This window comes from Carassius auratus, chromosome 12 (assembly GCF_003368295.1).
Source record: "Carassius auratus strain Wakin chromosome 12, ASM336829v1, whole genome shotgun sequence".
Taxonomy (NCBI): domain Eukaryota; kingdom Metazoa; phylum Chordata; class Actinopteri; order Cypriniformes; family Cyprinidae; genus Carassius; species Carassius auratus.
The window spans coordinates 21,194,551-21,217,520 of NC_039254.1; the positions used below are offsets into that span (position 1 = coordinate 21,194,551).

A 22,970-nucleotide genomic window follows, 5' to 3' on the forward strand; every position below is an offset into this window, starting at 1 on the left:
CACAACCTGTTAAGAACCATCAAAGAATCTCATCACATTAATTAAAAGGGGACAAAGCCTAGAAGGGGAGTCGAGAGGTGTCCAAGTTGATGGGTGTCTCCAGGGAACCGCAAGTTAAGAGAAAAGCCCTACTTTTTGGTGTGGAATAGGTTTTATCTGGTTTCCCGGGAACATCCCTATTGGTTGGATTGACCAATAACAAGGCATATAGTTTTATGCGGGAAAGTGTTTCTTTGTCTCAGTGACACCTGATTTGCATATTGTATGAATGGAGTGATGAACTGGTTATCTGGTAACCCAAACTATGATACAAATAGTATGATGCATTTTAGGCTAACATAGTAGAGATATTTAGCTAAGGCAAACCGAGAGGTTTAATTAGGTACCAAGAAAGATATGCAAGGAAAACATAAAGATACATTCTTATGCTTGAATATAGGCACTTAGAGGTCAACTAACACGACTAGAGGATCATAACTATGCTAATATGAGCTGGGAAACATACAAACACACAGGAATATATCGTATACATTTGGAATGGCTTATATCCTGAGTTAAATGCAAGAAGGTTTGAGTGTGTGTTTTTGTATGTGTGTGTGTGTGTGTGAGAGAGAGAGAGAGAGAGAGAGAGAGAGAGAGAGAGAGAGAGAGAATGTGAGTTGGCTGCTTAGCCAGGCCCATTTGCTGTCTGGCATCAAGGGTTATCTAGTTATCTTAGAATGTGTTTGAAGTTGGATGGGGAGACCTTAAAGAAGGTCTGCTCAGTTTATTCCAGATAATGGGGCTAAACCTTGCCATTAAGCACTCATATAAATGTATACTCTGGGGCAAGATTCTGTAATTTATATGCAGATGTCAAAAGGCTAAAGGAATCCCTACAACATAAAGCCCAAACGATCGTACCAGATCCTAAGCAGATGCTACAACTATGATGGAACACCACTTGTTGATTCCCAAATGTGACTGTTTATTAAAGCTAGCGATAGTTCGCATAACTAAATCGATTGAACATGAATTAAATAACCAGGTAAATTAACACTATTTGAAATCTGGTAAGACGTTGAGCCTCATGATGCGTCCACGCCACCATCTTATCTACAAGAGTTTTAACAATGCACGCAGCTGAAATCAACCACACACTCAACACAACCACCTAAAATCCATTGCAGTGAGTGAAGAAGTATCATATCGATCACAATTGCAGTATGTATTACCTCAAGGCTCAGTACTAGGGCTGTTACTTTTCATGCTTTAAATGTTAACCTTGGGAGATATCATCAGGAAGCACGATGTTAGCTTTCATTGTTATGCTGATGATACTCAGCTCTATATTTCTATTTGGCCTGGAGAAACATACCAATTTGAAAAAAAAATATGGAATGCATAGTCAATATAAAAACCTATATAAGAGTAATTTATTCCTGCTAAATAAATAAGAGGTGTTTATTATAGGTCCTGGAAACTCTAATAACCTAGAACACTGTCTAAGACCTGATGCCTGCTCTGTCAATTCATCATCATCAGTTAGGAACCTAGGTATGCTACTTGATAGCAATATTTTCTTTGATATGCACATTTCTAGCATTTGTAATACTGCATTTTTCCATCTCAAAAATATATATCTAAATTATGATCTACGCTCTCAATGTCAAATGCAGAAATGTTAATTTATGTGTTCATGACCTCAAGATTAGATTAGTTTAATGCTTTATTGGGAGGTTGTTCTGCACGTTGCAGCAGCTAGAGTTCTTAATAGAACCAGGAAGTATGAACATATTAGCCCGGTTCTGTCAACACTGCACTGGCTCCCTATCAAACATCTTATAGATTTTAAAACCTTGCTTATTACTTATAAAGGCCTCAATGCTTAAGCACCTCAGTATTTGATTGAGCTCTTATTGCACTATAGTCTTACATGTCCCCTGCATTCTCAAAACTCTCGCAATTTGATAATACCTAAAATATCAAAATCAACTGCGGATGGCAGATCCTTTCGCATTTAGCGCCAAAACTCTGGAATAACCTACTTAACACAGTTTTTGGGAGGCAGACACACTCTGTGAGTTTAAATCTAGATTAAATACACATAACACTCTAATACATTTATAATGTGCTTTTAATATGCTTGTAATATCCAAATCCGTTAAAGGATTTTTAAGCTAAGTCAATTAGGATAACCAGAACTGGGAACACCTTCCAAAACATAGTTGCTAACATAATGATGTACTCACTACATTGTTAGAAGAACGGCATCTACGCTATTATCAGTCGTTTCCTCTCTTATTCAGAGGTCACCATAGCCACCAGATCCAGTCTGTATGCAGATTAGATGATGTTTGCAGTCATCCGGATCCAGCACATATCCAGCCCAGATGATGGATCAGGACCTAGAGAGGACCTCTTCAGCCCTGAATGTCAGCGGAGAACCAGGACAACTAGAAGAGCTTCAGAGACTGATGTAGTTTTGGTTCCTTGCCACTGTTGCCTCTGGCTTGCTTAGATGGGGACAGTTAATTTCCAATGACATCATCGATTTGACTGCACAGATACTACTTAAACTGAATTGAGCTGGATTATGACACTGAATTCAATAATGAACTGCTTTTTTGCATGATTGAGACACTATTTTCCAATTTAATTCAGTTGCTTTGACACAATCTGCATTGTTGAAAGCACTACATAAATAAAGATGACAATGAAAACATCAACCGTAGAAATAACGAACGTGAACATTTAGATTACACCGATCTATAGGCCAAACCTCAGATGAAATTCACACACAGAAATGCTTATTTCTTATTTCTACACAGTTTGAGCAGCAAGTTAAGTTTTCTTTATTTCTTCCAGGAACTCTTTCCTCCATCTTTGTGTAAGCATAAGAGGCACTTCATCTGCTACTTTCTTTCATTCCAACATAAGACAACATTTCTGGATTCTGCACCTGAAATGGCATTTAGATGTATTTACACAGTTTAATGTTGCTCTGATGGGATGTGGATGCATTTAATCTGCAGTTGCAAATGCATAAATAACGTTTTGTTTTAAACATAAAATGTTGAATACTAACATTTAAAAAAGAAAAAGAAAAATTAACACCTCCAGGTGGCAGCAAATCACTGTAAATGACTAAGTCACTGAGATTCGGGAGATTCATTCAAACGGCTGATTTATTCAGGAATAAAGCATTTGACTGTGAGTGATTGAGTCACTTAATCAGTCATTCAGCTGATTCATTCAAAAAACTGATACATTCAATAAGGAAACACCATCCTGTGTGTTGTTCAAAGATGCAAAACAGTGTTCTGATTTTTTAAAACTATTTTCATTTGGCAAAATTGAGGAAAAAGGACAATATTGTGATTCTAAATGCTTTTTAATAGACTAAATCACGTTTGTGCCATGTATTGTATATTGCATACCCCAGCCTCGACTTGAGTGGAAAATTAAATCACCTGTGGTTGTGCAAGAACTTGCTTGCACATGAGCAAAGGTAATTTTAAGGAGTTTAACTTGCAAGTGCCAGACCACTGATTCATTCAACCTACAGTCTGTGTTCTTCACATTTTATGATGTAGTAATTACCAAATATGCTTTGGGGAAATGTATTGGAGTCGAAGTATACATTTTATTTAGGAAATGTAGTGGAGTAAATGTGAAAGTTGTCATAAATATAAAAATGCACACACACACACGCACACACAAGTTGTCATAAATATAAAAATGCAGACACACACACACACACACGCACGCACGCACACACACACACACACACACACAAACTTAAATACTCAAAATTATATTTTTACATTACACCACTCATTGCTGCTGGCTCTTATAATGGTTAAACACGAGTTAGAATTTGTCTTGTGTATATAGTGTATCTTGTGTACTCTTGACTTAAATGCTTAGTAACATCTTAATGGCTGTTGTTGTTTATTAAATATTATTTAAATAATATTTTATATAAATAATAGTTGTATTTAATAGTCTTTGGGAATGAGAAGTTAGATGGTTAGATGGTTATTCATGTTATCAAAAGAGACAAAATGTTAATGCATACCTAGAATACTTGAAGGTCCTGGCTTCCTCCCTTCCATGTCCCTCATTCCTTCCACATATCGGAAAGCAACCTCATGCAGTAGCTCCTCGCCTGCTTTTCCTGCAATTTAATGACAGCTCAGAATATTTGCTTCATTTCAGAAAAATCATGTATCATATTTCTGTTAAATTAAATTTAGTGTTGCCCAATCCAAACCTGTTGCTAGAGCCTCAGCAGTTGCCAAATGAAGCACTGTGTCATCACTAACTGGCCAATCAGGAAGCTCCACAGAGATGTTTTTCAGACCCCCTAGATCTTGCAGTTCCTAGTACAGTATATTATAGCAGAATAGGGTGAACAGCTCCTTACTACCTTAATCCACTTCTACAAATGTATTGTGTTGAACATGCATGTGCACGCGCAGTGAGAGTTTGGCTTCCACATGTTGGTGTTTATAACGTGTTTTTAAAGGCCATGTTGCAGGTTAACCACCACTTTCGATTAATGGGTACATAAATCACTCAAGATATGTATATGTAACCCAGGTTACCAACACTCAGATGAGCTGGGAGTAGTTATGTTCATGAGCTCTGAAATGGCCAATAAGAGCATATTGTATACATAAGAATTGACCAATCACGAGTGAGAACGTTAGATAGCAATTTTTTTTCTCACGTGATTGGTGCGTGCGCGCTCTCTCTCGCTCTCTTGCTTCGTTGGAACAGAAGTGAACGGAGGTGCTTCAGGTCTCTCCGATTGAAATGTAAAAATTTGATTAATCAAGTAGCAATATTTGATTAAAACCCGATTGATATTCATTTAAAGACGCTGTATCGAGACTAGAAGCAAAGTTGATAAAAATAAGAGACTGTTGAGTCGTTTTGAATTTCGATTGCAGAGAGGAGGCCTCGTTTTAATGCATATGGTGTTATCCATTAATTAAGCGTTTCATAAAGAAGAAAAAAAGACGTTTTCTATCGAAAATCAATTTCAGGAAGTTTAGGAGTGAAAGACGAGTGGAAACTGAGTTTGTTTGAACTACGAGAGATTAAAACAGTCGATCTCATCCGTGGTCTTGGTGAGGTAACTATTTCATGTGTTACTCTGTGAAAGGTTCACATAAGTGAAAAATGAGAAAAGATGCAGTCATTGGGTAATTAATTGTGAACGTTTTTTTTTCTCTCTTGTAAGACTACATGGGATACATTTTATGTTTTTGTATACATTTGAAAAAAAATAATTTTGTCACTTTGTTAGACGTAGTTATATGTGCTTGTTCTGAAAATGATATTAATGATGATTTTATGACCTTGTTATTCAAGGTCAGGTTTTTTTTCCCCCTTGTTTTCTTTTACTTCTGGTTCGAGTTCATCATTGCCTTATCGAGTGTGTGCTGCAAACTCTGAGATGACGCTGTTTGGAGATCGATGTTTCACTGAATGGAGTCTTTGGATTTCGTCCAAACTCTCATGTTCACGGAGGGAGTAAGGACTGGCGAGCCACAAGGAGTTTCCAACAAGTGCTACTGAATGACATCAACATTGCTGTGTTGAACTGGACGGTAGGAAAGTAAATTAGTAGGACAAACAGCGCATTTCAAAATTCTCTTTGGAAGGATCTAATTGGAAGAGACTGAGTGACTACCTATTCCGTTGTGATTACTGAATTCAGCCACATTCACAAGTTTGTGAATGAAACCTCAAGTACTGAAAAACAAAATTTGAAGATCAAGCTGTGAAATTATTTTTTTCTCTTACTTGATCAAGGGTATTTGCTTACATGTGTGTATATATATATATATATATATATTTTTTTTTTTTTTTTATTAAATTGAGAGAAGAAAGGGAAATCTATTCCTTGAAATACAGAAAGTGTATCCAGTAAGGGTTAAGTGTAAAATTTACCTGGAATCAAAGTTTCACTCAAAGAGGTCAGCACAGAGTCATTGATACACCCTTTTTTTTTCTATCAGAACAAAAGTTTTATTTTTTTCATTTTTTTCATTAAACAAAAATCAGTGATTCCTAAAGAGTACACAAAGGGTTAACTTCTCATTTACTGATGAGAAGTTGTGTCTGAAGGGGGATTGAAGTTGAGTTTTCTTCATTTGAAGCCCTTGAAATCTGTAAAGGGAAAGAATTAAGATATTGTCACAGCCACTTGCAGTAAAATAGGTTTACTTTTCGTTGGTTGAGAAATAACCCATTGTATTTTTTTTTTAAAGAATTTGTATAATTGTTTTTTTTTTCTTTTTTTCTCACAATTGTTGGATTTCAATTGAGGCAAATCGTTGCTTTTGACAAATAACACTCGAGTTAATCATCTTACCGTGTCTGAGTGATTCATTGTTGTTGTTTAGATCCTTATTCTCCGTAGACGAACCAGAATCTCTGAACACTGGCCATATTCAGAACCCATCGTGTCTGCAGTACTTGGTGCAGCGGGTTACATATATCATTTTTAAAATGTCTCAAAAATGGGCTTAAAGACCTATTTTTTAAGTTTTTGTTATAAACGTTTTTTTTTTATGCAACTCTGTGATGACGTCATGTTGGGGAGAGGTCGAGGAAAGGTAGCCTCAGTCTAGTATGATGCCGCGTTCCAGGCAACCCGTAACCTTGTTTTTCCAACCTTAAACCCGTGAAAGTGCACTGGAACGACAATCAAACCCGTGACTTCCCACCCATGAACTCGTGTCTCGTACTAGATTGATATACTCTGAGTTCTGAGGTCACAGAGCACGCGAAACAACGATGACAGCCCCTACAAATAATACTGCCTGCTGATGCAGTGTTTATGCAAGTGGTACATGTTGAAAAAAACGATTTTAGGTCAACACAACGTTGCAATAAAATAAATAATCTAGTTAAAATTCCTTGTGCTCAGAAAGTTGGGCGTAACTTGCCTGGAACGGAACAAAGTCGTTAGTAGTGATATGAAATAGTGATTACGAGCTCAAAAACCTGCCTGGAATGCGCGCAGCATCAGAACTATTGCGACTGACTGGAATGAGGAAGAGGTGGCAAGAGCCAACATGTATGATGGCCCGCAGCCGTGTAATTTCGATCGAGCCAGCCGTGAGAGGGCAAATGAGGAATTGCCAAGAACTGATGTCTGTCAAAGCCTGTAATGTATGGTCCGAGGAGAATGAGTGGAGTTGGTGAAGTGTCCTGGTGAGTTGCTATCATTTAGCATCGCAGCAATGAGCACTGGACCTAGTTTACGAGCAGCAGTGCACAATAACGACACACACACACACACACACACACATATATATATATATATATATATATATATATATATATATATATATATATATTAGGGGTGTAACGATACGCGTATTCGTATTGAACCGTTCGGTACGACGCTTTCGGTTCGGTACACGGTACGCATTATGTATACCGAATGGTTCGTTGGAGTAATTAATTATATTTGAAAAAAAAAAAAAAAGAGAGAGAAAGAAATATAATGATATGCGTTCAACAAGGTAGCCCAATAACCCAAACAACGTAACAGGCAACGCCCCTGACACTCCCGAAGAAGAAAAAAACACCATCTTATATGTTTATGTTAGGCTACTCAGCAGGCGCTCGCTCACTCAGTACACGCTGAAGGCTCGTTGCAAAATAGCCAATGCGTTTAACTGACTAGAAATGAGAAGATCCTCCAATAACCAACAGGTCTGGTGTTTGGGTGCACTTTGGATTCCCTTTAAGCTATAATGGTGATGGCAAGAGAGTGGTGGATAAATAAACAACGGTATGTCGCATCTGCAACATGACAGGGTACACCAGCGGGATTACAAAAAAAAAAAAAAAAAAAAAAACAGCGGGAATATCTGGGATATATGCGTCAGTACTATCTGGGAAAAGACGAAAAAAAGGAGAAACATGCACGCAGCAAACTATCCCTGCAGCATTTAGACACTATAGCTTACAGGGAATCCAACCCAAACACCAGACCTGTTGGTTATTTTAGGATCTTATATTTCTGGTCTGTTAAATGCATTAGACATTTTGCAACGAGCCTTCAGCGCGTGCTGAGTGAGCGAGCGCCTTAGGGGCCGTTCACATATCGTGCCTAAAAACGCATGGAAAACGCTAAGCGCGTCTTTCTCCTGAGGCGTCTGTCTTTGCTAAGCAACAATGACGTGCTCTCTCCATGAGACGCGGAAATTTCAGCGAAGGATAAATGGATTTGCAGCTCTAAAAATCGCTTGCAGTAGCTCTGCTACTGAATTTATTTCAAAATTGCAATCCATATACAACTATGATCAGCTGTTCCTTCATCTTGGCTGAGCTCTCAACGTTGTTACGGGAAAGGATGAAGCTGATTGGTTGGTTCTTGTCACATGACCCGCGGTGCGCTTGCGGCATTCTGAAAAGTTGAGATGTTTTTACATTTTGCTGTATCTAAAACGTATCGAACCGAACCGAACCGAACCGTGACATCAGTGTATCGTATCGAACCGAACCGTGAATTTTGTGAACCGTTACACCCCTAATATATATATATATATATATATAGTAGTACTGGTAAACTTTGTCTTTGTCTTTATAAATGACAAAGACAATAGAAGGCGTCATGCTAGCTATATGGACGTTTCTAAGCATTTATCTCTTCCTCCGGTGAAAATGTTGTTGCAAACGTAGCCGTGTGTCTGACGCTGTGTTTGACAGGTGCTTGTGTAGGTGCCGTCCCATGGAAACTGCGCTGAAAAGCTTGTGCTGTAGGGAAGCGAGTGCGTTTGGGTCGCTGTTGGGCGATATCTCTCCATCTATCTGTCAGTCTATCTATCTATATATGTAGTCTATGTCATGATCTCAGTGGGGGCTGAGGCTTTTTCTGTCCTGGAGCACATGATTTGGGTTTTGGTGGCTCGCCAGGTGTCTCACTATTCCCGCTATGTTTTTTCCACCCCTCTTGTTATCCCTGTTAACATTTTCTCCCTCACCTGCACCCTGTCTTGCTCTGATTATCTTCCCTTTATCATGCCCTTGTGTTTGCTATCTTGTGTCAGTCCTTTAGCGTTGCTAAAGTAAGCTTCTTGTTGCTAGTCATAGTTTTCTGACTCCGTTTTTGTATCTTTCCCTCTGTCTAGTCGATCTGCTGTTTCTTTTTTTGTTTTTTGTTTTTCCTGCCGTGCCTCTCGTTACTCAGTAACCCACATCTATCAGGCGGATGTCTCTACATACCTGTGCATTGCCTCCGGACTCTGGCTAAGGCTTTCCAGCGCTGATCTGCCACCTGTTCCCCACTGCTGTGCGGCTGTCGTCATAGAAATCATCACGCTGGCTGCTCATGCAGAGTGCTGACTGTCTCGTGCTCCTGTGGATTAAGTCTACTGAGTTGATCAATAAAACGTGTCATTCATTCAACTGCAGTTGGATCCTGTTCCTTTCCTTGACAGTACGGACTGACCAGAAATGGATCCAGCGAGCGAAGAGTTCATTCGATCGGCTATCGCGCACTGCAACCGCGCCGTTACGCTACAGAGCTCGTGAAGATCGCTTATGTCATCGCGCTGCTGACGGGAAAGGCTCGCGAGTGGGGAACGGCCATTTGGGACGTGAGGGCCCATTGTTGCTCGAACTTTGAGGACTTTCGCTGTGAAATTATGAAGTTGTTTGATCGCTCCATGAAGGGGGATGAGGCTGCTTCAAAACTCGCACGGCTCCGTCAAGGTGGGTGTTCTGTTACGGAGTACGTCATTCAGTTTAAGACTCTAGCGGCCTCCTGTGATTGGAATGAGGGGGCGCTGCGGGCTATGTTTCGGGAGGGGCTGAGCTTTGACATTCAGGACGAGATAACGACACACGAGCTGCCCAAGACCCTGGAGGGATTTATTGACCTGGCCATTCGTGTCGAGAGCCATCTTCATTTACGCCAACGACTCTTGACTTCCCGTCCATTTTGGGGGTTAGAAGATACCCAGCCATTCAAGACGCAACAACCGCCTCAATCACCCCAGATGGATCCTGAACCCATGCAGTTGGGGCGACTGCATTTGTCTGCCCAGGAGAGACAACATAGGCTGGTGAAGGGGCTCTGTCTGTATTGTGGAGGGTCAGGTTATTTTGTTCAGTCGTGCCCATTAAAAAGCCAAAGCCCACTAGTCAACCGGGGAGTCCTAGTGGACGTTTCTCCTCTTATCTCCCCTCAGTCACGTACCCAGCTCTCTGCCACCATCAAGTACCAGGGCTCATGTCACTCCTGCAAGGCACTTATTGATTCTGGCGCTGAAGCCAGTTTCCTGGTCTACTGCACGGCCAAGAGTTTGGGCATTCCAGCCATTTCTCTTCCTTCTCCTATCACGGTCTGGGGTCTTTCTGGTCAGCCGGTCTCCACCATCACCCACACCACCCCTCATGTAAGTATTGTTGTCTCGGGCAATCACCATGAGTCAGTTGTGCTGTACCTTCTGAGGTCCCCTCATGCCAGACTTGTTCTGGGGCATCCTTGGTTGGCTCAGCACAGCCCTCATGTGGATTGGTCCCGCAGTAAGATTGTTTCATGGAGTCAGTCATGTCATGCATGTTGCCTTGGTCCTGCCTCTTCTCCTGTGTCTGTGCCTTCTGTGTTGCAGGTGGAGCCTGCTGACCTCACTGGGGTACCGGCGGAGTACTTCGATCTGCGGCTGGTTTTCAGGCCGTTTGATTGTGCCATCGATCTCCTCCCAGGCACTTCTCCGCCCCGGGGTCGCCTTTTTTCCCTGTTAGGTCCTGAACGAGAGGCCATGGACGCATACATTCAGGAATCCTTAAAGGCCGGACTCATCCGCCACTCATCCTCCCCTGCTGGCGCTGGGTTCTTCTTCGTCAAGAAGAAGGATGGCTCTCTGCATCCTTGCATTGATTATCGAGGGTTAAATGATATAACTATAAAGAACAGGTACCCCTTGCCATTAATGTCATCTGCCTTTGAACTTTTGCAGGGAGCCAAGGTCTTCACTAAATTAGACCTCCGCAACGCCTATCACCTCATCCGAATTCGTGAACGCGATGAGTGGAAGACAGCCTTCAATACCCCCACGGGACACTATTAATACCTGGTCCTTCCGTTTGGGCTTACTAATGCTCCGGCTGTCTTCCAGGGCATGGTCAATAGCGTGTTGGGAGACATGATTAATAGGTTTGTCTTCGTGTACCTTGATGATATTCTCGTCTTTTCTCCATCCCTTCAGGTACACACTCAGCATGTGCGCCAGGTCCTCCAACGGCTTCTTGAGAACCAGCTTTATGTCAAAGCGGAGAAGTGCGAGTTCCATGCCAAGACTGTTTCGTTCCTGGGATTTATAGTCTCAGCAGGGGAGATTAAGCCTGATAAGGCCAAGATCAAGGCTGTCGCCAAGTGGCCAGTCCCCAACTCCAGGCTCTGCAGCGTTTTTTGGGATTTGCCAACTTTTATCGGCGATTCATCAGGAATTTTGGCCAGGTAGCTGCACCCCTAACGGCGCTCACCTCCACTAAGGTACCGTTCACCTGGAGTACTCAGGCTCAGGAGGCCTTTGATAATTTAAAGTCCCGGTTTATCTCTGCTCCTGTTTTCTCTGTTCCAGACCCTGAACGGCAATTCATTGTTGAGGTGGATGCGTCGGAGGTTGGGGTAGGCGCGGTCTTGTCCCAGCGCTCCAGTAAGGATGGGAAGGTGCACCCTTGTGCATATTTTTCCCATCGCCTTAACCCAGCTGAACGAAACTACGACATAGGTAATCATGAGCTGCTGGCGGTGAGGTTGGCCTTGGGTGAGGGGCGCCACTGGTTGGAGGGGTCGGCGCTGCCCTTCTTGGTCTGGATGGATCATAAGAACCTAGAATATATCTGTTCGGCCAAGAGGTTGAGTCCGCGCCAGGCCCACTGGGCACTTTTCTTTGACCGTTTTAATTTCACCCTTTTGTACCGGCCTGGGGCTAAGAATGTCGCACCTGACACTCTATCCCGTCAGTTCGAGCGATCGGGGGAGGAGGTGCATACCGAGACTATACTCCCAGAAGGGGTAGTGGTGGGGGTTCTATCCTGGGACGTCGAGCGGCGGGTGGAGGAGGCCAGACGAGGGGTGGAAATACCAGTTGAGTGTCCGGCGGGTCGGTTGTTTCGGGCCGGCAGTATTACGCCCTGAGGTCCTTCAGTGGGGTCATGAATCTAAGGTCACCTGCCATCCAGGAATCAGGAGGTCTCTGGCTGCCATCCGTCAGCGATTTTGGTGGCCCTCAATGGGCCAGGATGTCAGGCAGTTTGTATTGGCTTGTTCAGTTTGTGCCCAGAACAAGGTCTCTAACCGTCCCTACATTGGCCAACTTCAACCCCTGCCCATTCCTTCTCGCCCCTGGTCACATATTGCCTTAGATTTTGTCTCTGGCTTGCCTGTCTCGAATGGTTACACTGTTATCCTCACAGTGGTGGATCGCTTTTCTAAGGCGGTTCATTTTGTGCCCTTACCCAAACTCCCCTCTGCCAAGGAGACCGCCCAACTGGTAATTGACTACGTCTTCCATATCCATGGCCTTCCAGTGGACGTAGTCTCTGACAGGGGTCCCCAGTTTGTCTCCCGGTTTTGGCAAGAATTTTGTCGACAGATTGGGGCCTCTAAAAGTCTGTCATCAGGATGTCATCCTCAGACCAACGGTCAGTGTGAACGAGCCAATCAGGATCTCGAGCGAGTTCTCCGCTGCCTGGCATTCCATAACCCTGTCTCCTGGAGCCAACAGCTCACTTGGATTGAGTATTCCCATAAAACTCTTCCAGTAGCATCCACAGGTATGTCACCCTTTGAATGTTCTGTTGGTTACTCTCCTCCCTTATTTCCCTCTCAGGAACCCGATGCTGCAGTTCTGTCTGCCCTAGCCTTTGTTCAAAGATGTCGTCGCATCTGGAGGAAGGCTAGGAAAGCCCTGGTCCAGGCCTCTAGACGAACCAAGGCAGCGGCTGATCGCCACCGGATTCCAGCGCTTTATGTCTGTGGTCAGAAGGTATGGCTGTCTACCAAGGACCTGCCTCTCAGGGCTGTCTCTCGCAAATTGGCACCCAGGTTAATTGGCCCATACCAGATCACCAAGGTCCTTAATCCGGCTGCGATACGACTCAAGTTGCCCTCCTCTCTTGGTCGGGTTCACCCTGTTTTCCATGTATCCAGGGTTAAACCAGTTTTAAGGTCCCCCCTTAATACCAACAGTTCTACCCCTGGTGGATGTTTCTCCTGTCTATTCTGTTAGAAGATTACTAGATGTTTGTCGTCGTGGCAGGGTTTTTCAATAACTGGTGGACTGGGAGGGTTACGGTCCGGAGGAGAGGAGTTGGGTCCCGGCTCGGGATATTCTTGATTGGTTGCTGATCGACGACTTCTGCCATAAACAGGGTAAGCCCCTCCCTTAGGTCACCTGGTGGCGTTCCTGGGGGAGGGGGTACTGTCATGATCTCAGTGGGGGCTGAGGCTTTTTCTGTCCTGGAGCACATGATTTGGGTTTTGGTGGCTCGCCAGGTGTCTCACTATTTCCGCTATGTTTTCTCCGCCCCTCTTGTTATCCCTGTTAACGTTTTCTCCCTCACCTGAACCCTGTCTTGCTCTGATTATCTTCCCTTTATCATGCCCTTGTGTTTGCTATCTTGTGTCAGTCCGTTAGCGTTGCTAAAGTAAGCTTCTTGTTGCTAGTCATAGTTTGCTGACTCAGTTTTTGTATCTTTCCCTCTGTCTAGTCGATCTGCTGTTTCTTTTTTTTTGTTTTTTTTTTTCCTGCCGTGCCTCTCGTTACTCAGTAACCCACATCTATCAGGCGGCTGTCTCTACTTACCTGTGCATTGCCTCCAGACTCTGGCTAAGGCTTTCCAGCGCTGATCTGCAACCTGTCCCCCGATGCTGTGCGGCTGTCGTCATAGGAATCATCAAGCTGGCTGCTCATGCAGAGTGCTGACTGTCTCGTGCTCCTGTGGATTAAGTCCTCTGAGTTGATCAATAGAACGTGTCATTCATTCAACCGCAGTTGGATCCTGTTCCTTTCCTTGACAGTCTATCTATCTAGATATATCTATGTATTTATCTATTTATCTATAATCTGAATACTCTCGTCTACTACTCGTCTCTCTAGTCACTTTCAATGCTCTCAAAGCGGGCTTTGGTAAATTCTCTCCCCAACGTGACGTGATGCAATGCATTGTGGGGGAAAGGAGACCGCTGCAAGATAGTACCTACTTTTTCGTATTATATTCCGTTTTGTGATACCCCACAACATAAAATACAATGGATAACAGTTTAAATTTGTATTACCAACAAGCAAATTGCACAAATTCGTTAAAAAATTTACCTTGCAACACGGCCTTTAAGTCTAAATTAATTTTTAAAGTTATTGTTTTTTGTATGTTTGTATTTATGATTAAAGGTCCCATGACATGGATTATTTCCTTTTCTTTAAATGTTTTTTTTTAATGTTTCCTTAGGTGTACTTATATTGTTAGTATGATTTTTACATTTAAAATTTAGAAATAAAAAGCATTTTTAGATCCTGATTTTAGCCCTCTGGCTTTAATGCTCTGTTTGAAGGGGCGTGTCTGCTGTGAGACCCCGAGTAAACAATAACTGTTGTGATTGGCTGACATCTTTGCATACGAAATGCGTATTACATGTGGAACCCCTCTCAAATATATATTTACTATTAACGCTGTCGAGATTAACGAATCGTGGATTTGTTGATTATATAATTATTTTTTAGATCTTTTCTCATCACATGAAAGGCTGCAGTGATGAGCATTGAGTAGACAGAGTCTGTTTATCGCGTGAATGCAGTGGTCTCATCATTATTGCAACACGTTTTCTCTCACAAAAAAAATTTCACCACAACTAACTGCAAACACATGAATGCACCACAGTAATACAGTAAGAGGTCCGTTGTGCAGCATAACAGCATCATTCATTGTAACGGCAGTTTGGGCAAGTGTGCAGATATACTCGCGATGTGTAACAGCTCCGGAAAAAAAGGGAGCTTTCTTTGATCGCTCTCTGTAGTTAAATCACAATTTAAATTAAAGCTGCAAGCAGCGATGAACGGGCCCTCGCACCCGGGCTCACCGGCAGCGAGTGGCTTTAGTTAATAGGTGAACGGTGAGAAATATGCGTTTAAACTCATAAATATAAGTAGAATATATCAATGTTTATTCCATATATGTGCCAATCTTCCTGTTGCCAGCAGGTGGCGCTATCATTATAATGGAATATTGGCCTTCAGATGTGTTCAGGGCAGGACTTTTATCGAACATGTGAGGTTTGGGGAGGATTGGACATTTTATGCCTGAGTTACAACAACATCCTATTTCATGGCGAAACAATGAAATTTGTCAGGCCGCCATGGACACGCCCTTTAACGAAACCTCAAGATCTTCGCAATTTAAGATCGCAAAAGGCTTTAGATTACACTGACCAAGTTTGGTGTTGATCTGAATAAATATCTAGGAGGAGTTCGTTAAAGTACAACCCCTGAAAATGGCCAAAACAACACTAATTTTGCAGAGAAAATTCCAAATAACTGACTTCCTGTTGGGATTCGGACTTCGTACCAAGAGCCTTTTTCGTAGATATTGGTGTGTTACATGTGTGTACCGATTTTTGTACATGTACGTGAAACATAGCTCAAGGCGCACTCCGTTTAAAGTGTATACGCACTCCGTTGAAAGTGTATAGGTGGCGCTATTGAGCCATTTTGCCACACTCGATGGAATATTGGCCTTCAGATCTGTCCAGGCCAGGACCCTTATCACACAAGTGAAGTTTGGGCAAGATCGGACATTTTATGCCTGAGTTATAACATCTTTTATTCCCATGGCGAGACATTGAACTTCATCACGGCGCCATGGACACACCTTTTAACAAAAACTCAAGATCTTCACAACTTAACATCACACAGGTCTTTAGATTAGACTGACCACAAAAAAGACATTGATGTCATAAAATTTCTAGGAGTAGTTTGTCGCAGTGTAAAATATGTAACTTCCTGTTGCCAATAGGTGGCGCTATGACTATAACTGAATATTGGCATGTAGATCTGTTCATGTCAAGAGTCTTATCCAACATGTGAAGTTTGGGGCAGATTGGACATTGTATGTCTGAGTTACAGCAACTTCCTTTTTCATGGCGAAACATCGAAATTTGTCAGGCCGCCATGGACCCGCCCTTTAACGAAACCTCAAGTCCTTCGCAATTTATTATCGCAAAGGGCTTTAGATTACACTGACCAAGTTTGGTGTTGATCTGAATAAATCTCTAGGAGGAGTTCGTTAAAGTACAACCCCTGAAAATGGCAAAAACAACAGCAATTTTGAAGGGAAAATTCAAAATAACCGACTTCTTGTTGGGATCCGGATTTCGTACCAAGAGACTTTTATGTAGGTATTGGAGTGTTACATGTGTGTACCAATTTTTGTACATGTACGTGAAACATAGCTCGAGGCGCACTCCGTTGAAAGTGTATAGGTGGCGCTATAGAGCCATTCTGCCACACCCGGTGGAATATTGGCCTGAAGATCTGTTCAGGCCAGGACTCTTATCACACATGTGAAGTTTGGGGAAGATCGGACATCTTATGCCTGAGTTATAACATCTTTTATTCGCATGGCGAGACATCGAACTTCGTCGCGGCGCCATGAACAAGCCTTTTAACGAAAACTCAAGATCTTCACAACTGAACATCGCACAGGCCTTTAGATTAGACTGACCACAAAAAAGACATTGATGTCATAAAATTTCTAGGAGTAGTTCGTCGCAGCGTAAAATATGTCACTTCCTGTTGCCAATAGGTGGCGCTATGACTATAACTGAATATGGGCATGTCAATCTGTTCAGGTTCGGAGTCTCATCAAACATGTGAAGTTTGGGGCAGATTGGTCATTGTATGTGTGAGTTATAGCAACTTCATTTTTCATGGCGAATCATCGAAATTCGCCAGGCCGCCACGGACACGCCCTTCAACGAAAAGTCAGGATCTTCGCAATTTAACATCACAAAGGCCTTTAGATTAGGCATACCAAATTTGGTGTTGATTTGAAGAACTCTCTAGGAGGAGTTCGTTAAAATACAACACATGGAAATGACCAAAATTACACAAAATATGCTCATAATATTAAAAATAACCGACTTCCTGTTGGGTTTAGAATTTCGCTCCAAGAGTCTTTTTTGTAGGTATTGGTGTGTTACATATGTGTGCCAATTTTCGTGCATGTACGTGAAACATAGCTGGAAGGCTGTTGATTTTCTTGGTATAGGTGGCGCTGTCGAGCCATTTTGCCACACCCTCTTCTGAATCCTATATCAGACGAAAATTTTCACCAGGTTTGACGAGTGTGCAAAGTTTCATGACTTTTTGAGCATGTTAAAGCCCTCAAAAATGCGATTCATTCGGGAGAAGAAGAAGAAGAAGAATAATAATAATAAATATAGCTGCAAGCAGCGATGGCGGGCTCAAGCCACCAATGCCATCACCACCCCGGTGGCATCAGGTAAACTGTGCCCAGCGGGCACATGCATTCACAATATCCCTCTGGCAGTGAGGTTTTAAAGGATAGAGGGGAGCGTAGAGGGGAGCGTGCAATTGCAGTGGCTGGGCCACGACTCTGGAATACCCTGCCTTTAGAGATCAGACTGGCCCCTTCCTTGTCTATTTTTAAATCTTTGCTAAAAACTTTTTTATTTTCCTTAGTGTACTGACTACTGTGTTATGCTACATTTTGAAATGGCTGGTTTTAAATTTTTTGTCTGGTCTATTTTTATGTATGTGTAATATTCTTGCTCTTATGTTAAAGCACTTTGGTCAGCCAGGAGGCTGTTGTAAATGCGCTATACAAATAAATTGAACTTGAACTAGAACTTGAACTTGATATGGCAGTTAAAGGGTTAATCCGAATCATCTAGACTTTAAAATCACATTCACAGAACAATATATATATATATATATATATATATATATATATATATATATATATAACTTTAGTAACACTTTACAATAAGATTTCATTTATAAACATTATGTTAACATGAACAATATTTATATAGCATTCATTCATGTCAGTTAATATTCCAAACTTAAACATTAAAACATTGTTTTATTGTGATTTTTTTCCAAGCACATTTTACCAATTCCAAACCATATCAATCTTAATAACTACCATTATTTTTTATTTAATCATTTATGAGTGCTATACAATAGTCCAGGAAAGCTGGAAGAGAAAAACAGGTCAAGAAGAACTGACAAAAGAATTGCAAAAGAATTAGGAATTAATGTGAAGATTAATTTTTAGTCAATTCTGCAAGACAGACTTTCAGGAAAGGAGGTGGAATAAAAATGAGCTCCTAAATCTTAATCCCAGATTCTGGAAGATATATTCCTCAAACCATCGGACAAGAGGAGGTGGTGCTGGTCCTTCACGAGTCACTCTAATCTGTTCATTAAGCCTATATATAAAGTCTTAATATATAGTATTTCACAATACTTCATGGTATTCTAATTAAATAATTTTTTGGAATCTTAGATCTCTCAGAACCTGACACATTGTAATTCTGAGACTCCAGGAAAGTGGCAGTTCTGTAAAATGTTGGCGCTGGAGACTAAATGCTCACTGATAGTTTCACACCTAATTCACTTAAAACACACACAAACACACACACACAGTGACAGAGGGACAGAGTGACATCAGATGTATGTTTTTTCTGTCATCCATATAATGTTGTATAGTCATGAAACTATGCATATTTCCTCAGAATGACTTGTCTTCTATGTGTACATTTTTTTGAAGTGTTTAGAAGCTGCACTTTTTTTTACTGGTTCCTTTTTTACTATTATTTCAAAAAATCACCACGACAAAACCATTCAAGCTATCCAAAATTCATTCACACCTGTTCTGTAAGATTAATTCTTTAAACAGTGGTAAAAGAGGATGTGGTGCTGAACCTTCAAGAGTCACTTAAAACGTATCTGTCCATAAAGCCTATTAAGAATTATTCTTAATATACAGTTCACAATACTTCAGCTTGTTATTCTAATTAAGTGAGGGTCATTTTATCAGTAAAATTCCTAAAATACATATTATTTTATTTGAAAGATTTCTATAAATTATTTAAATCATACTCGTTTCTCCAATAATTATTTAAAAGTAATCCTATAGCTCCCTCTGGTGGCCATTATAGGTACTAAGAATTGCAAGCTTGATTTATAAGTTATGATAGTTTTAATTTTATGCTGGCTCTTGAAAATGATAAAGCTATGAAACTTACTGTGCTTCCTTCAAATGAGGACTTCTACTTATATAAAAAATTATGAAGAGTTAGAATGAAAATTTTTAAAGATATAGTAAAATAACTATTGTATTTTTTATGTTACTTTAATAAATCTCTATGGCAACACCATTTAAGCTATCCTAAACCCATTCACAATTTAACATCTCAGTATATTGGCATCATGTTGAAAAAGGAGTATGGAGTAGTATGAGGAGGAGTATGAATTCATTTACAGGCTGATTTTATCATAAATCCACAATAAAATTTCTGAGTTCTGTATCAATCTGTGTTGTTGTTTGTTTATTTTTATCTTTTATTTTTCATAGGAAGATAACTGACCCTTTACTCTCCTTTTTAATAAATGTGCTTATAAACCAAGGACAAGCTATTTATAGCTGTATTTATAAACTGCTTAATACTGACTATTAATATTGGGACAAGGCTTTATAAAGCATGAACTGACTATTTACTAATGAGTGCAGTTATTATAAAGTGTTATCAATGAATTTGCTAATGTTAACAAATTAGACATTATTTTACAGTGTTATCAAATCCTTAAATGACTCATAAGCATTTGTGAAAGTTCTGCTTGCATTACAGCTTAGTATTGATCTGTGAGCTGAACAGATTTACTGTTACATCTATGAGATTATGTAAATTCAAATAAATATAATGTCACAGGATGTCATAGGTCAGTATCAAATGAGTTTGAAATTATTATTTGCAGCACAAATAAGTTTTTTTTAGGATTTTTAAAAATCCCTAAAACTGACAGAAAAAGGTTAAGGCCTAAGCTATTTCTATGTGAGTGGCTAAATTTATTTTTGTTTTTATAATTGTAATACACAAACTATGATATTATACAAAATGTATAAAAAGGTAAATAAATAAATACGCACACATTAAAAAAGCAGCCAAGTCGAATGAGTTTCCTTTTTTATATAGATTAAAATTGAAGACAGAAGCAAGTGGTAAATGTGGTCACTTTAATATTCAAATCCAGTAGATCCAGTTTATGTTCACGTGGCTGTTTTCGTTTATATTCGCCAAGCTATTATGTATTTTGAAATAATCTTGTCCGTTATGTGTTCGTTCGTACGACGAAAGACAGAAACCTGCAGCTCGAGAGATATGTTATTCTGCCAGTCGCGCTTTCAAATAGTCTTGCACACTTAAACAGGTCACAAACACCTGCATTTAGCTCTTGTAGTGTTACAATGGGTTTATTGTGTGCATTTGTGGTAATATTTTATTTAAAAAAGCTCTTAAACAAGAATAAATTCGTTTGTTTTGAGCTCGACACTGTACGCGCTGATCGGAGGCGGTGATTTCAGATAGGCAGCTGCAAATATTTCATTTTCACACAAACAGTTCAAAAACATCTTAATTTAGCTCTTGGTGTGTTCTAATTGGTTGATTGTGTGATATCGCTGTAATAATTTATTTTTAAAAGCTATAAACCAGGAATAAATTAGTTTTTTTCTGAGCTCTTTACTCCAGACGCTCGTGATCACAGCGGTGATTCATCTCTCCTATTTCTCACGTATCTCTGGCCAGAAATAATTTATCCATGAGCCCTGAACCGGTAATAATCAGATATGTTGGTTTAGCTTGTCAGTGTGAATTAAATCTAAGTATTTGTTTGTATTTTTAACCGATTTAAAAGTGAAAGTAAAAGTCCGGGAATTGAACCTGTAGGGGCGCAATTTCTCTCAGACAATGGAAGTCTAAGCACACACACTCAAACAGAGGGACAGAGTGAGATGAGATGTCTGACAGTTTTTTAATTTTCTGTTATCCATACAGTGTTGTAAAGTCGTTAAACTATGCATATTTCCTCAGAATGACTTTTTCATCTGTATGAAAAAATTCTTTGACGTGTTTGGAAGCTGCAATTTAAAAATACAATAATGATTCCCTTTGTAAGGTCATTTAAAAAAATCACCACGGCAAAACCATTCAAGCTATCCAAAATCCATTCACAATTTAAGTTCCTATCAGAAATACTGATGTGTGTTCAGAGTTTTGTGAAATTCTATGTTATTTGCCTCAAAATCACCTGAGAAGTATTCCAGTTTGACATGTTGCCACGCCAACAATTTTTTAGATATCAATATCCCCCTTGCAGATTTATATCGGCTGTGTTTTAACATTATTCTGATGAAGTTTGAAGCAAATCGAGTAATAATAAGATGCTGAATTCAAATCATTTTGAAAATGACACACTTCCTTCTGCCAGTTGGTGGCGCTATAACTTTGACTCCTAATAGTCACATATATGCGATCGACATCATACAACGAATAATCTGATGAAGTTTGATTAAAATCAGGAAATGTATGTGGACGGTATTAGACACTTCCTGTTTCTCATTTCTTGCCATAATTTCAACGCCTCGCCACGAGCAAACCGTTCGAGATATCAAAAATCCCCTGGCAATTTTTCATCCCCAGTGTCTTGAGATCATGTTGACCAAGTTTGGCGGCAATCGAGAAAAAAACCTATGACAAGTATTTCAAATTCCAGAGCATGCGCTTTTTACATAACTCTAAATAGCTGACTTCCTGTTGGGTGGAGCCTATGACATGCAATACGAAAGTTGTTCGGCACGATGAGATCTATATGTGTACTGAGTTTCATATGAATATGTGCAAGTATGTGTGAGCTATACATCAACATTTCTGACTGTGTTCCAGGGGGCGCCGTAGAGCCCCTGTGCCACGCCCGGGTCCCAGCCTCTGCAGGCTCCTAAAGGCCACAGATTCCAAAGTGTGCGCAAATTTTCAAGAGTTTTTGAGTATGTTAAGGACCCCAAAAGCCCCCACAACTTTGACGAAAAATTTGAATACTAAACCCTAAATAGCCAACTTCCTGTTGGGCGGAGCCTATGATATGCAATACAAAAGTTGTTTGGATTGATGAGATTTATATGTGTACCGAGTTTCATTCGTCTACGAGCAAGAATGTATGATATATGGCCCTCCATATTCCAGGGGGCGCTGTAGAGCCCCTGTGCCACGCCCGTGTATCAGTCTCTGCCCGGCCCTAATGGCCGCAGGTTCCAATCTGTGTGCCAATTTTCAAGACTTTTTAAGCACGTTAAGGGCCCCAAAAGCCCCCGAGACGTTGGAAAAAAATAATAATAATAATAATAATAATAATAATAATAATAAAAAATAATCCTAAGGAAAACAATAGGCCTCTCGCCCTTTGGGCTTGAGCCCTAATAAAAAACAAAGCAGATACAAGAGGGTCCTCGCACCTCGGTGCTCGGGCCCTAATAACAGATTTGTTTCATGCTACTAAGAGAAACAACGTGAAGTTGATCGTTTAGTCACTGGCTTGATTCACTGATGCATAAACTGTATTAAACGATTTAGAAAGAAAGTCTGTGTGAACTTGAATGATTAGCTACACATCAGAAATCACTGATCACAGATCAGGCATTAATGAACACTGTTACTCACTGTTTGTGGCGGTGCTGTCGAATCCATATCATAAAAGTCTGTTTGTAACACCTGTGCTGACATTGCGACTGAATTATATGTAAATATTTGGGCGGGCAAAGCAGAGAAAGGGGAAGTGACAATTCTCCTTACAACGTCACAACGAGGAGATTCAAGATCAGCCCGTTTGAGCTTCCATTTTCTCAAAGGCAGATAAAGATAGCAAAATCTCGAT

General features: G+C 40.6%; 1 protein-coding gene across 3 annotated transcripts in view; it reads right to left on the minus strand.

Moving 5' to 3' along the window:
* The window catches only part of adprh (ADP-ribosylarginine hydrolase), a 222,517-nt gene that overhangs the window by 115,213 nt on the left and 84,334 nt on the right, over positions 1-22,970 (minus strand). For all 3 annotated transcript variants that reach the window (XM_026277589.1, XM_026277587.1, XM_026277588.1), the window contains exons 3-4: positions 4,256-4,364; positions 4,061-4,159 (exon numbers count right to left, since the gene is read on the minus strand). In XM_026277589.1, coding sequence (XP_026133374.1) covers positions 4,061-4,159; positions 4,256-4,364 — 208 coding nt within the window. The remainder of the gene's footprint in view (positions 1-4,060; positions 4,160-4,255; positions 4,365-22,970) is intronic.